The 15,544-nt window shown below is 40.0% G+C and overlaps 3 protein-coding genes across 4 annotated transcripts; 2 read left to right on the forward strand and 1 right to left on the reverse strand.

Annotated features, from left to right (window-relative positions):
* Nucleotides 1-2,668: 2,668 nt before the first annotated feature.
* On the forward strand, nucleotides 2,669-4,543 carry LOC137738778 (F-box/kelch-repeat protein At3g06240). 2 transcript variants are annotated; one of them, XM_088699648.1, is made up of 2 exons: nucleotides 2,669-2,838; nucleotides 3,205-4,543. In XM_088699648.1, the coding sequence occupies exon 2, from the start codon at nucleotides 3,237-3,239 to the stop codon at nucleotides 4,392-4,394; it is 1,158 nt and encodes a 385-aa protein (XP_088555774.1). In that variant the 5' UTR covers nucleotides 2,669-2,838; nucleotides 3,205-3,236; the 3' UTR covers nucleotides 4,395-4,543. The 2 variants fall into 2 exon arrangements, with proteins under 2 accessions (XP_088555774.1, XP_068334352.2); XM_068478251.2 differs by having other exon boundaries at nucleotides 2,712-2,838; nucleotides 3,209-4,543.
* Nucleotides 4,544-6,423: 1,880 nt separating this feature from the next.
* LOC137739700 (oxygen-dependent coproporphyrinogen-III oxidase, chloroplastic) lies at nucleotides 6,424-9,833 on the reverse strand. Its single transcript, XM_068479374.2, has 8 exons — nucleotides 8,937-9,833; nucleotides 8,764-8,839; nucleotides 8,129-8,223; nucleotides 7,920-8,003; nucleotides 7,250-7,337; nucleotides 7,017-7,141; nucleotides 6,824-6,922; nucleotides 6,424-6,731 (listed from the first exon to the last, which is right to left on the reverse strand). Exons 1-8 carry the CDS (start codon nucleotides 9,465-9,467, stop codon nucleotides 6,663-6,665), a joined length of 1,167 nt encoding a protein of 388 aa, XP_068335475.2. The 5' UTR covers nucleotides 9,468-9,833; the 3' UTR covers nucleotides 6,424-6,662.
* A 1,898-nt stretch (nucleotides 9,834-11,731) lies between these two features.
* Nucleotides 11,732-15,318, forward strand: LOC137740045 (2-oxoglutarate (2OG) and Fe(II)-dependent oxygenase superfamily protein). The gene is made up of 2 exons (XM_068479833.2): nucleotides 11,732-12,633; nucleotides 14,865-15,318. The coding sequence occupies exons 1-2, from the start codon at nucleotides 11,830-11,832 to the stop codon at nucleotides 15,111-15,113; spliced, it is 1,053 nt and encodes a 350-aa protein (XP_068335934.1). The 5' UTR covers nucleotides 11,732-11,829; the 3' UTR covers nucleotides 15,114-15,318.
* Nucleotides 15,319-15,544: the final 226 nt, after the last annotated feature.

Consider the following 15,544-nt stretch of genomic DNA (forward strand, 5'->3'; position numbering starts at 1 on the left):
CCTCCAAATCCTTGGATTCCTCAATGGCAGTCACCACATGATCAAACTTAGATGTGATTGACCGGAGTATCTTCTCCACAACTCGTACTTCATCGAGTCTCTCGCCATTTTCTCCTCATCTGATTTACTATCACAATGAGCCTTGAGTGATAGTCGAAGATGCTCTCCCCTTCATTCATGTGAGCAGTTTCAAAATCTGCTCGAAGTGACTGTAACCTCACTTTCTTGACTCGATCTACTCCTTTGTAGATTGTACTGAGTGTATCCCATACTTGCTTGCTCGTTGTTGCTTCTGCAACCTTCTCGAACGTTGAATCTTCTAATCCTTGATATAGAAGATACAACGCCTTTTGGTCATTCTTTCGTAAGTCCTTGAGAGTGCTACTTTGTTCTGCAGTATATGCAGCTTCTTGCGCGGCAGTGGGTACAACATACCCACCACTGACAACTTCCCACAACTCTTGTGATCCAAACAAAACTTTGAATTGGATACACCATCTTTCATAATTTTCTTTCTTCAATACGGGAACTTGGAGTTGCACTAGATTTGACGCCATAGCCGCTGCACTTGCCAGAAAGGTATTCTGGCTCTGATACCAATTGTTGGTATTGTAAAGTTTACTAACTCAATACCAAAATATGTGGGTGATAAGTTTACAAACTCTATCACACCTCTCACTTTCACTCTCAATAAAATTGGACAAAGAAATAGAGAAAGGAGGGAAGCAACAAGCTTTGAAAAACACTTGGACTTTGATATATGAAAAGAGAGTTTACAAACTCAATAGCTTACAAGCTGAAAATGAGAATGGGAAGTGGGACTTGGATGATATGCTCTAAGGCTTAGCAAGATGGCCTATTTATACAAAAACTGAAAAAATAAACAATCCAACAATACATATAATGAATGATGGTGTTCCACATCTTTACATCCTTTCAAACACATGCAGCAACTTTGATAGTTGGCATACACATGCATTGCATCATGGCAGGTTGTAATACCTTCCTTTCGACTAACACATGGAGGAAACTTTAGTCTTTAAAGTTGCAGCATGTGTGGATACAACCTGTAAAGAAACTAACAGCCATCAGCAACCTTTTACAGCCTGTTTTGAGTTGAATTTCCAACAAGACCATATCCTGAAGAGTCTCGTCATGCATTGCCATCTCTTTGATACGTAACTGCAGAGCCTCCCAACATCCTCTAAAGTCTTCACCCACCAGAGAAGACGAATCAAATTTGTAAAGGGCAACAAAACCAAAAAACTTTATTGAATTCACACTGGAAGAAAAGATGTTCCTCCGTTTCCTCCTCGGCACCACAAACCGCACACCTGCTATCCACTTTCATGTGTCTCCGAAGTAAATTCCTTCTTACTGCCAGCGAACCGTTGCAACATCTACACATAAATTTTTAAAACTTATTCAGAACATGAAGTCCCCAAATTCCCTTCCACATCCAGTCTCATTCAGCCTTCCCACTACTCATGCCCGTACCCCTTCTTCCAAACTGCCCATTCACTTGCAGCTCCATCTCAACCTTATACCCTGTCCGAACCGTATACCCTCAATGTTTCGTATGATGCCAAATAATCCTATCCTTACAACCCATCAAACTCAATGGTAATCCCATAATTAACTTTGATTCATTCTCATCAAAAAGCTCCTGTACCAACTCCACATTCCACCTGCCCAAATCAAAATCAATTAAATCGCTCACCATTTCGGCCTCATAGCATTTCGAGTCTGAAGTTTAAAAGTATTGGGTATAGGAAGCCAAGGATCACCCGTGACTCGCTCTAATATTCTTTCCCTCACCCACCCTCCAACGTAGTCCTCTTTCAATAAATTTTTTTCTCTGAAAGATACCTTTCCAACCCCATGACGATTTACACCCAAACTTTGCATCCAAAAAAGTAGTATTCAGGAAGTATTTATCTTTAAGTACCTGAGCCAGCAACGAATCCGGAGCCATCACCAGTCGCCACCCAATTTTGGCCAAGAACGCAAGGTTGAAGCATTGGAAGTCCCTGAACTCCAATCAGCCCCCTCCTTTCTCTTTTTCAAATTTTCCCACGCAATCCAATGCATTCTGGAATTGTTTTTATTACCCCTCCACCAGAATCTCGTTATTTCCCGCTCCATCTCTTTGCACGTACTCACCAGAAGCTTGAAACATGACATCGCATAATTTGGCATAGCCATTGTAACTGCCTTGATTAACACATCGTTACCTGTTTGTCATAGACATTGCTCTGCCCACCCGCTAAACCGTGCATCCATACCCTTCCGCACTTCTTCGAACACCGCACACTTGGAATGCCCAAAATCCGCCAACAATCCCAAGTACTTCCCAAACCCTTCCCTATCTTGAATACTAGTACACCGCCCAATTTTCTTCCTTTGCCGTGTATTACAATTTGCCCCAAATAATAAAGAACTTTTCTCCCTGTAAATAAGTTGTTTGGAACCGTCTACATAACAATCAAGCACCTCTAGAACTCCCCGAATCTCCTGTACTGATGCTTGACAAAAAATAACCGAATCATCCGCAAAAAATAAATGTGAAATAGACGCACCCCGAGGTAACCCGCATACTGTGGAGCACCACAATTTCTTCGTTTCCCCTATTTTTATTAAATAATTAAAATCCTTCAAAATCCCAATTAAGCACACCTTCTTTAAAATGACCACCCATTCCGAAATAACGCATCAAACGCAGAATCACTTTCACTTAAAATCTTCCCCTCCCTGCTTCCCCCTGCTCCTCCCTGGACAACGCACAAAGCTTTTGTCTCTTCATCTTCTTCCCTTCACCTGCCCCGCTGATAATCACAGGTATGTATTTTCTTTAACACATATTTTGCTAATTTTCTTCTTTTTTTCTACATCTTTCCAGATTGTTTCGTCAACTTCACAACTATTTTAGGGTTTTTTATTTGGATGATTCTGATTTTTTTGGCGTGGCTTGAACTCTATGATTCAGATGATTATTTGTTGATTATTCTTTCCTCGTCCCAATATCATGGCAAAAATTTTATGAAATTTTTAAATGGTAGTATAGGATCGAATTCCTAGCTCTTGCGGCACGTCGAACTTGGCCAGCTCCTCTCATTTTATAAACCCTACATACGTAAAAGCCTTAAGGTTTTTTCTACTTTTCTTTCAATTTTTGTTCTGACATTTTTATGGATCTTTTTGCAGTCAGATGAGATGGATTTGATAATCTAATTAACATGGCGGACGGCGTCCTCCTGGAACGAGAGACGCAACTGGTGCCCTCTGATGATGGCGCCTGTATTTTCAACAATGACATCATCCTTGAGATACTGTCATGGGTTCCAGGGAAATCCTTACTACGATGTCGGCGTGTATGCAAGTCATGGTGTACCTTAATCTCCGACCCTAATTTTGTTAGAAAACAGCGCAGCCAAGCAGTTAGACACAGCACCAACTTGAGGCTGCTAATGTTTACAAACAGGCGGCATATTCTGATAAAGTCCATAGACTACGAATCATTACTGTCATTTTTAACGAAGAACAAGCACGAAAATATTAGTCGTGTAGTTGTTCCACGCTGCAGAAGGCACAAATTACCATTAACGCAGCCTGACAACAGAAATGCGCGGATCATGGGTTCTAGCAATGGCCTGGTTTGTCTTTTTATAAATTGCCATTACACTTTGTTGTGGAATCCTTGTACTGGCAATTCCAAGGAGATACCAAAACCCAGTCCAGAACCTTTCCATCCAGCATTTTATGGATTTGGTTATGATTCTGCGACTGATGATTACAAAGTCATTTGCAACTGTCCAAGTGCAGATCGAACCTATGAAGTTTTTGTCTTCACACTGAAAACGGGTTCATGGAGGATTGTTGAAGGTCTCGATCATATTGAGGACGAGCGGGGTTTGTTGTTGAACGGCGCCCTACATTGGCTAAACGTTAAACGTCATGCAGATGGATCAATAGATCCGAAATCAATAACAATAACCTCTTTCGATTTAGCAAAGGAAAATTTTCAGGAGCTAGTGTCGTTACCCAATGTTCTCGGAGATATATTTCTGGGGGCAGATCTTGGGGTTTATAAAAGTTCTCACCTTTTGTGTTCATTTGACAATTTCAGATTTGGGAATACAGAAATATGGGTGATGATGGAATACGGAGTTGAACAATCTTGGACCAAACTGATTGTGCTGAAAGATCAAGACCTTTCACATCCCGTGTACGTTTCAGAGGATGATAAAGTTTTCATAGCCTTAAGAGAGGGTGACTTAAAATTATATGATTTAAAGGAAAACAGATACAGAAGTGTTCTTAAACCTAAAAAGCAGCTCAGGCTTGCATTTGCTCTATATGTAGAGACTTTAGTTTCACCAGCAACTGGGAACTAGTGAAAACATCCCACACTCAGGTTGTGAGGCTTTCGTTCCCTCCCTTCTTGGGGTATAATGTAACTTTATTTGCGTTTGAAACATCGATCGTATTGACATAGTAAGATTATGTAATACTCTTTTATATATTCAGTATTCTTTTTGTTTAATTATCCTCAAGATTCTTGCCTCAATTGTTCCTGCCATTATGGATATAGTGACATTGTTTGCAGAAGCAAGAGTTATTGGTCCTTGGACGACAAACCTTGATTCAACATTATGCTTGAGGATATTTCCTAAGAAATCTATTCATTCACTCTTTATTTTCATGAAGACGATTATTTCACGAAGATGGTATTTGCACTGAAATCTAGTGGATTGCTGATCCGATGCAGTATACATTTTGCAATGATTTGAGAGATCCCTATGCAGTAGATCACAGCGAACCGCCGGATCCATATTAGATTGATACTCTTAAAAAGTGGGAATGCTGTGTAGCTGGAGAAATGAAAACGAAGCAGAAAGGAGTTGTGGGAGATGTAAACAAATCCACGATACGCAGCGTACGGCATACATGTTACTGATGGATATAAGCAACAACTATGGAGTCAAACTAGTAGGCAACAAAAAGTAGTAGAGGATTATGGAATTTACGACAATTTGAGAGTCGTTAGCAAAAGTTGTTGCACATGTCCATCTGCAACACCTTGTCGAAGCATGTGTAAAACAATCCCTTAGACCACAAAGCCAACAACTGTAACACGTAACGGGCTCACGATTGCCTAGTTTCAGAGCTGGAGACATGACTTGAAGTTCCAACTTGGTGCTTGATATTTGTATGGTCACCACTTAAGGATTGTTACTATCTTTTCACGCCTTGTAGAAATGTTACTTTGTGGTTTACCAACATATTTTCTACAAGAACAACTAGTCGTTGCTTATGACAAAGTTTCTTGTGGTGGCATGTAACGGGCTCACGATTGCCTGGTTTCAAGGCTGGTGACATGACTTGCTATAAACCTTACGCCCCGCATATCCTGGTTACCAAACATATTTGAAACCTTATGTCCCGCATATCCTAACCTTACTATAACCCTTATGCCTTGCTAGAAACTCTCTTCTGCATTTGAATCTTTCTGCATGTTTTAATCTGTCTGAATCAGTATCTGCATCTGAAGCGGTATTTGCTTAAGTGTATGGTTTTTGGTTTTTGAACTTTTGATTGGGTTGCTTGTCACTATAGCTAGCAACTTCTCTGCTTCGAGTGAGATTTGAATCTTTCTGCATGTTTTAATCTGTCTGAATCAGTATCTGCATCTGAAGCGGTATTTGCTTAAGTGTATGGTTTTTGGTTTTTGAACTTTTGATTGGGTTGCTTGTCACTATAGCTAGCAACTTCTCTGCTTCGAGTGAGATCTTAGGCTGTGTAACTAGACGGACGGGGTTCGTGGTGATCAAGCATTGCCCCAGTCAGATGCATTCCATCTTCATCAATTGGCATCAATTCTCTCTCTCTCTCTCTCTCTCTCTCTCTCTCTCTCTCTCTCTCTCTCTCTCTTCCAAAGTTCAAACTGGAACTGGCATCGGCAACCAGCTTCAAATTTTTTTCTTGGCAAACTCATGTAGTTTACCACCATGAGTTTGACATGACTTGAGTGTTGGGTTCGAAAAGTTAAAAATTTGGTTTAGTTTGTATTTTTTATTTAACATGTTGTCTTGGAGTTATGTAGCCATCTCGATCTTTTTTTTTCTGCATTGTGTCGCGAAGCCCTTTCTACCCCCAAATACAGTTGTATGACGTAGCTAATCAAGAAAAGAATTGGGATTTCTCCCCCACAAGCCTGATGTTAGACAACTTGGTCACCATTGGAAAAACCCTATTCATTTCCGACCCTCATTGCAAGGCAATCAGAAGAGAAAGAAAACCTTGCTAACAAGACGTGGAAAAAAAGAGTTTGTACTCATTTCCGAGCCTTCTTCCATTGGAAAAACCGTACATCAACTTGTCCGTCTATCAGATTAGTTTACAGGATATTAAGAAGTTCAAAAATGTTAATCATCTCGAGATTTATTCAACAAGAACTTATAATCTTACAAAAGACGACAATTCTTTCGGGATTCACAACTTACATCGCCTTGTACATATACTACACTTGATCAAGATACCGACTGCTAACCTCTAACTCTCAAACTAAAGAAAAAAATCGAACGGAAGATGATATAAGAAAAACAAGGAGTGGGGGCAGAAGTAAAAATCAAGGTCATACAATAAAGATAAACTTCAAAACCTTAAATCCATTCCTTTGGGTTGATGCAAGCATCTAACAGTTTCCATTCTTCGCTTCCCTCTTCTGGTTTCTGCACAGCAAACAATAAGATCACTCCCTCAATTACAAGTTCAAAAGTTCAAACTGTTCCATTTTCAGTAGTGTCAATAAAATATCGCTTACATGGTCATATTCCCATCGAGCAGTCAGCGGAAGAGAGACGAGAATACTCTCAATTCGACCTCCCGTCTTTAGTCCAAAAGTAGTTCCACGATCATAAACCTTTTGTTTAAAAGAAACAGATGAATTAGATCTCATTTACTTAAGTCTTGATGATATGAAAATCTTTAAATGCCTTAAGGACTTATTTTCATACCAAATTGAACTCGACATAGCGCCCTCTTCGCAATTGCTGCCATTCCTTCTGCTGATGTGTAAATGGTAGGTCCTTTCTTTTCTCTATAATCGGCAGGTAAGCAGGGACCACAGAATTTGCACATTCTTCATGTCAACAGAAGTCCATGCAGGAAGAGGATTTAGTCGCTCAACAAGAATGAAATAATTAACAGAAAATACACAAAGAGAGCATTCTATTTTTCTAAGCAATACCAGTGGCAAAAGAAAGAAGCATCTCCTGATCGTAGTCATTTAGATCATCAAAAAATATTCCTCCAAGTCCTCGCCTCTCATCTCGATGCTGCATACGAAGATGATTGTCAAATATAAAGCAAAATAATATCAGGCAAACATAGTAATTTGACATCTGCACCAAGTCCGAAATCATTAATAGTTTTACTTTTACCCATTTAGTCAGCATCGTAATTAAAAATAAACAAGTATTTTAAGAGTAAATGATTGGGAAGTGGCGAAAGGGTTTTACCCTTCATTGACTGCAATCCACAAACATGGGAAAGTACAGACATTACATGCCTATATGTAGTATTGAATGTTATGCCTTTTATGTGTACATCAGGAACTTCTTGATGGGTAAACCTCAGTACATTTGTAATAATTGGTAATTTGACACGACAACAATCACAATCCACAAATAATTGCATTACAATGAGAACGTCAACATACTCATTTCACAGAATAATATCACCAGTATAATATAAGCAAACAGAAACAAGAACGCAGTTATTTGGCACACAGGCACGTCTTTGTTAGTTCCTGAGAAGTTGTCCAAATTGACTATTAGAGTTTAGAAAACATCAATGCATCATCAACGCCATATTATAGAATCATAATACATAACAGTGAAAAAGGTTCGGTGAAATACCTTGATATAGAAATAATCATCACACCATTTCTTGAACCGAGGATAGAAGGCAGGATCAAATTTGTCGCAAGCTATTTTCTGAACCTACAGATTTAGGCTAACATTAGTACGCAGTTAGTTAAACCCACCCAATGTTTTTCAAAAGAAAAGAATGTTAAAACACCAGAGACAAAACACCACAAGGAAAGTTGTCTGTTGTGAGTACATACTGAATGAAAGTGCTTAACATCCTCCTCAAAAATATAAGCAGGTGTCAAGTCAGTACCACCCCCAAACCACCACTGCCTTGGTGCACCAGGAGCATCTGCACAAATATGACAAATCAACATAGAGTCCCAGCAGCTCTCTATTTTCATAAAATTATATATACACGAGTGATACAAGGAACAGGCAAATTTTCCAGATGCGGACGAGAAGAAATATCTTACCTCGGTCACAAATCCTAATATTGTTCTGCTAATGTAACTGATAGTTTTATCAACATTGCAATTCTTATCATTATTCACCGTTAATTAACCCACAAAGGCATTACTCAGAATCTCAACATATCATTTATAGCATGTGAGTGAGCATAATCCGAGTGCCCAGCGGACTATGTTTTAAGGGTTTCACATTTTTTCTATGTAAAAACAACCTCTGCAGATTAACGTCCAATTCAACCCATCCGTTGCCAATCTGTCTAATCCTTGGTTTTGCATTATTCAACATAAGCATGAACGAAAATGATATACTCAATTTGAGATCATCTACTTCTTCAGCACTTCAATAAACGACGGATTCAAGCCTGCCTACCTACTAACACCACCTTGCTAAGCAATGTACAATCAACAACAGAGTTACTAACCTTGGGGAGCATCGGTTTCGAAATACCGATAATTGAAATGCAAAGTAGGCGCAAATGGGTTCTTCGGATGCAAAACCTGAAAGCAATCAATCAAACCCCACATATTACACACACAAAAATAAGACAACCCAACATTTCTTTGTTCACAAACACAGCACAACTCAAGATTTTACCGAGCTAACTCCGGCAGCGAAGAAGGGAACCGGGCCAGGCTTATGATCAGCTGCGGCGGCGCCCTTGGCAGCTCGGTAAGCCTCAGGAGGCATAACACCGTACACAACAGAGACATTGACACCAGCCTTCTCCCAAACGGCGCCGTCCTGGAGGACTCTGCTGATGCCTCCGCCACCACCGGGTCTCGACCACACGTCCTCTTTAAATGTGGCGCCACCGTCCGCGGCCTCAATGGCGGCGCAGACAGTGTCCTGGGCATCTCTTATCATTTTCTCAAAGCGGGCGCGGACGGAGGACGAGGAGGAGTTCTCGCGGAGGAAGGTATCGGGGCGGTGGGCCTCGGGGGTTTCTTTTTCGATGACGGCGCATCGGACGGCGGAGGAGGGAGCGGAGTGGAGGGGGTGGCGACGTGGGGTGATGGCGAAGGAGCGTTTTCTGGGGGAGAAAGGCGGGAGCTTTGGTTTTGGGGAGGGAGGTGGGGAGAGGAGAGTGAAGGAGGAGGAAGCTGAGAGCGCCGCCGGCGGTGGCATTGTGGGTGTTTGGAAACGATTTTTGAATCGGATTTTCTAAAGGACGGGTCTTTCTGGCATTGGAAATTGAGAGTGAGAGGGAGGGATATGGAATTGGGATAAGGCGGTCACTCAAAACCAAATCCAGATGTAATCGGATACTTCTGTTCAGTGCCCACTGGATTGGATTATCCAGTTTTACCGTGGGAGCTTGGTCTTTTACTGTTGACTATTTAAGGCCAATGGCGGGCATCTGAAATAGGGTGGAAATGATTTCGACCAAAAATAAAAAAAGAGGGTGGAAGTAAAATAGGGAGGGATATGAAAATAGAGAAGCACGATTGAACACTTTCATGGAACATAGAAGATGAAACGCGGAAATTGGGTTAGATTTTTTACGTTAGTGGCCTTTAAAATGGTGGATTGTTGTAGCGAAGCTATCAACTAGTCATTTTTCAAAAAAAAGAGATGGAACTGATTAAACACTTTCATGAAACATGGAACATGGAACATAGAACATGAAACGTGGAAATTTAGTTCAATTTCTGACGCTAGTGGCCTCTAAAAGGGTGAATTGTTGTAGCGAAGCTATCAACTAGTAATTTTTCAGAAAAAGAGATGGAACATGCAATGGCGTAGTCAGAAATTATTCGGTAGGTAGGTTAAGCTAAAATTATTACTACGAAATCAAATTTTTAATTCTTTGTTGCCTACATAAAGTTGTATAGTAGTAAAAACTTGAATGTAGTAATTTGAAGTAAGAATTTTATGCTATGTTTTCTAGGTTTTTAGCCTTCAAAGTTTTCAAGCAAATAAAATAAAGAATCATTTGTTGTATGGTAGATTTAATTTATTACTATTAAAATATAATATTGGTTAAAGTGATAAGTTTATTTAACATCCGTTAGCTCTTATTACTTTTAAAAACAATCTCAATCATCAAATTTTCATTTGCCAAGTGGAATATAACAATTAAAATCATAAACTAGTGTAAAAAATTAAGGGCTTGTTTGGTATCCTATTTGAAATTTTTTATAATTTCTCAAAACATTTTTTAAAAATTTTTCTTGAAAACAATTTTCTTTAAAACTAAAAAACTTGTTTGGTATGCGATTTAAATATTTTAAATTTTACAACTTAAACTGGACAAAGAAATCTAAAAAGAGTGGGTTGAGAGAGAAAGAGGAGAGAAGAGGAAAGAAAGTAAAAGATGATTGGAGAAAAGAGAAAGAAGTGAGAGGATTGGAGGAGATAGAGAGGAAGAGGAAGAGGAGTGATGGAAAGAAACCGAGAAAATAATGAGAGCGGATTGGAGGAGAGATAAAAAAAGGTAAAAAAAAAAAAGAGAGAGAGAAGGGGGAGAGAGAAAGAAGAAAAGAGAGAGATAGCTTTGGAGTGAGAGGGGAGGAGGGAGAGAAAAAAAATGAGTGAGTTTAAGTTTAAAAACTCATTTTTTGTGTTTTTAAATAATATACTATATTTTTTAGTTAGTCTTAAGTTCAGTTTTTAAAAATAGTCATATCAAACAAGTTTTTAAGGCATACAACTTAAAAATTGTTTTTGAGTTAAAAAAGTTGAATTCAAGTAGAATACCAAACATGCTCTAATATTTTTAAGCTTGAGAATCAAAACTCTCCTTATGCTGTACCCAGGGGAGTCTTGCGTTTGGCTCTGTGGAACATGGAAAATAGAAGGAAAGTGAGACTTAGTGCAAAGACTTGAATGCCCAAAAAAAGGCTAATAATCCCATCAAATATGAGAGGGTAAAAAAATGGAAGTACATGTAAAATCCAATTGTTTTGAATAAATACTGACTTGAGCGTTGAATTATATTCTTGCAAGTACCCCAACTTCCCTCATTGATGGCAAGCAAAGATGGTGTTCAACTTCTCGAAGTGATTACAAAATTACTTGTGGGAGGGTTCGGGGACTCAAAATTTTTCACTTCAACAATTAACGTCGTCTATAATAATAAATGAATTTGAGTATAAACAGAAAATTCATTGACTCAAGACACAAATTAAATTGAGGAGGTACTCCTCTCCAAAAAAAATATGTCCTAAAAATGCAGCTAAGTACAACCAAATATTTAATTCACTAACATCGCTGGATTGAAATAAAATTCACATGAATTTTTTATGTAACCATATATTCACATTAATTACTCAAATTATTTGGCTCAATTGCCTTTTTTTTTTTATATATTTATTTTTCAGAGATAAAAAAAAAAGTTATTTTGCCGGGAAAATAGAAAAATAAAATCAGTGTTATTTATGAACAAAACACTGAACCAATACCAATTATTAGCTTCAGGCTATAAAATCGGTATCATCGTCCTCACATCGCTCTGTGTACCTCTCCGGGAATCCCAATTCGATCAAAAATGGAAGCAGCGGCGGCGGAGCCCATCAGGGTTCAAAGCCTGGCCCAAGCCGGTCTGACCCAAGTTCCGCCCCAATACATTCAACCTCCCCAGCACCGACCGAACCAACCATCATCCTCAACCAACGTTCCCATCATCGACCTATTCGGACCCGACCCGACCCGCCGCGACTCGGTTCGGGCCTCAATCGGACAAGCCTGCAGAGACTGGGGCGCCTTCCACGTTACCAATCACGGCGTACCCGCCGCCTTACTCGATGCCATTAAGCGCGCCGGCCTCACCTTCTTCAACGATAGCTCAGTCGAAGACAAGCTGAACTACGCGTGCGATCCGAGCTCGTCAGCGTCGGAGGGGTACGGCAGCCGGATGTTGGAGAAGGACGACACCGTTTTGGACTGGAGAGATTACTTCGACCACCATACTCTCCCCCTCGCGCGCCGGGACCCTACGCGCTGGCCCGATTTTCCCGCGGACTACCGACGGGTGGTATCCGAGTACAGCGATCGAATAGCTTCGCTGGCGCGGGAGCTGCTGGGACTGGTGTCGGAAAGCCTGGGGCTTGAAACGCGGCGTATGGAGGAGGCGGTGGGGGAGTTTTGGCAGAACATTACGATTAGCTACTACCCGCCGTGTCCTCAGCCGGAGCTGACTTTGGGCCTGCAGTCCCATTCGGATTTTGGGGCGATCACGCTGCTGGTCCAGGACGAGGTGGGCGGGCTTGAGGTGCTTAAGGACGGCGATTGGGTGCCGGTGAAGCCTTTGGGCGGCGACGCCATTGTTGTGCTTTTAGCTGACCAAACTGAGGTAAACTCTACGATCTGTCAAATATCAAACACCATTGTTCTTCTTTTTGCTGCCTATAACTATGAGGAAATTGCAGTCTTTAGTTTTATAAGCACTACCCAATCGGTTGTTATATGGTTGTTCTATTTAACGAATCGAAGCGCCGAAGAACGACATTACTTAATTAGTTATACGAGTTCGTAGTATAATAAAGTTGAAAACTTTTGCTCGAAATTATGGAAATGGGCTAAATATTGTTGCTGAGAAAGAAAGGAGGGGAAATAGAATGCAGGGGGTTTAACTTATCTCAGAGTGGAAGTGGGGACTGGGGAGGAGGGTGTGTTCCAAGTATTTGAAGTTTCTTTTTATATAATGCAGTGTCAAATTTTCTTGATCCATGCTTCTCGACGCCAAATTTATTAGTTTGCCTTTGTTTTATTAATAACATATGTCATCCGTTGTCAATTGGTGCCTATGCCCATTGAATATATGCAGTCCAATCACCATGTCATTGCGGAATTATCATTCGCTGAGTGGCGTTTTTAATAGATAAGAATATTGCTTGAATGAATCATGATGAATGTATTAAGTGGTATTCTTTTTGCTTTTAGATTTCTCAAATGATGCTGAATTTTATCAAATGGTACCAGTACCAATATGTTATATTATGTGTAGGAATATTAACGTTTTTGGCCCGGTAGTTGTGCTTATCTGTCGGTCTTGGCCAGGCTTCTGATCATTTTGTTTTCTATTTGCTCAACGTATTGGTTTAGTTACTAGTAGCAATATGTTATACCATGTGTAGGAATATTAACTTTTTTTGCCCAGGTAATTGTGTTTATCTGTCTGTCTTGGGCAGGCTTCTGATGATTTTGTTTTCTATTTGCTCAACGTATTGATTTAGGGCATGTTGTTTTAGTAGGGAATTATTAATTCGTCTGTGGGGACTTGAAGACAAACTGACCTAGGAACCTCATTTTGTTTTCTTCGGGTTAGTTTTTGTTAATTCTTGGTCGAGTCGGATAAGTGATTAGACATTAAACATTGGTTAATATGGTTCTAAGTTGACTGGACGCATAGCCAACCAAGTTAAGATGTACTGCTTTGTACATGCACTTTTAGTTGCAGTTGGACATCACACTCTAAAAAACTCACGAGCTGCTTAATCTGTCAATATATGAGAAGTTGCATTGTAGATCAAATGCCTGCTATTACAGTTTTAGCAAGGGTTAAGCCATAATTTCCTAATCAACTTTATTTTGTCCTCGATCGAGCTGCTAGTTGTATGATGTTACTGGCAACCACTATTTCTGGATGTTGGCATGACATCAATACTCCCGTCGTATTTATTTTTCTCTCTCTTTTCGTTGTTTTTATGTGTTTTGGTCAGGAATATATTAAGTTTGGGTCCCAAGGAACACAATGAGGCTTGGTCATTGTCCTTTCTGATTTGTCTTAATAATTGGGTTTAACTGAGATTACAAAGAACTGTGACATGAGGAGGAACCTGTAATATTTAATTCAAACATTAGGAAACTGGCTTTGATTATTGGGTTTGGCTTTAGATCAATACTCAAGGTACTGATTTAGGTTGGTTTGGTTTTGTGTTTGTACCAAGTGGACTTGAGCTGTGACGTCTGAAACTAAGAATGGCGTTCTTAGGGTTAGTTTTGTTGAAAATGAGTCCCACATTGATGGGAGGAGGGCTCTTGCATGGGCTTATAAGAGGTGGGGCTACTCCTTATACTGCCAATTGGTTTTATGGTAGAACCTCAACTTTTTTCATGGCATTAGAGCAGGTTGTCTCCCACGTGTGAAGCCAAACGGCCACAATCGCTCCAATTCATCCCGTTGTGTTGTCCACGTGTTAGGCCGAAAATTTGCCACACGTGAGGGGGCGTGTTGAAAATGAGTTGCTCATTGATGGGGGGAGGGACCTTGCATGGGCTTATAAGAGTTTGGGCTACGCTCCATACTGCCAATTGGTTTTATGGTGGAACCTCAACTTTCTTCCATACTGCCAATTGGTTTTACGGTGGAACCTCAACTTTCTTCAAGTTTTGATATATGTGTATTCCGTTTCTCCGTAAGCTGACAACTGAATCACCAGCATGAGCTTTCGTATGATTCTTGTCGATTTAAAGAAAAAGTGTGTTTCATGCATTAGGAATTGTTTTCTGGAATTGGATGAACTAGTAGAGCAGTGGTATCAATTTCGTTTGTTCTCTAACAGTGGATTATCTTGCCGGCAGATAATAACGAACGGGAAGTACAGAAGTGCCGTGCATAGGGCTCTAACCAATTCCCATCAGCCACGACTCTCAGTGGCTACATTTCACGATCCGGCCAAGACAGTGAAAGTATCCCCTGCTTCGGAGCTCATCAGCGAGTCGACTCCTGCCCTTTACCGTGAAGTTGTGTATGGAGATTATGTGTCGTCGTGGTACACAAAAGGCCCCGAAGGAAAACGAAATATTGATGCCCTCCTGCTCGAACCTTGATTATTTGTTCGAAAACCCTCGTTCCACCTTTTGCATTCTTACGGTAGAATGCAAACAGAGGCCTTTTTAGGAAACAAAATGATTTGAGGTTTCAGAGCAGTGGTATAGACGTATAATTGTATACAACTGGTCATAGTAAGATTCCTTCGGACGGCAACTGTTTCGATAATTTTCAAAACTTTGTGTTTGTGTTTTGGATTGCTAATATTGAAAGCGTCATTAAAAAAAAACATGGAAGCAAAAGCAATGCAAACAATACCACTCATTATTATTAATCAACGCATGATACAACTAAAATGTCACCAAACCAAATAATTAAATTAAAATATTTGACAGAAGTAAAGAAAAATATTCTATCACCATTAACCGAATAATTAAATTAATATATTTGACAGAAGTAAAGAAAAATATTCTATCACCATTAAATATTC

This window comes from Pyrus communis, chromosome 9 (genome assembly GCF_041283825.1).
Source record: "Pyrus communis isolate YQ-2024b chromosome 9, ASM4128382v1, whole genome shotgun sequence".
In the NCBI taxonomy this organism is placed as follows: domain Eukaryota; kingdom Viridiplantae; phylum Streptophyta; class Magnoliopsida; order Rosales; family Rosaceae; genus Pyrus; species Pyrus communis.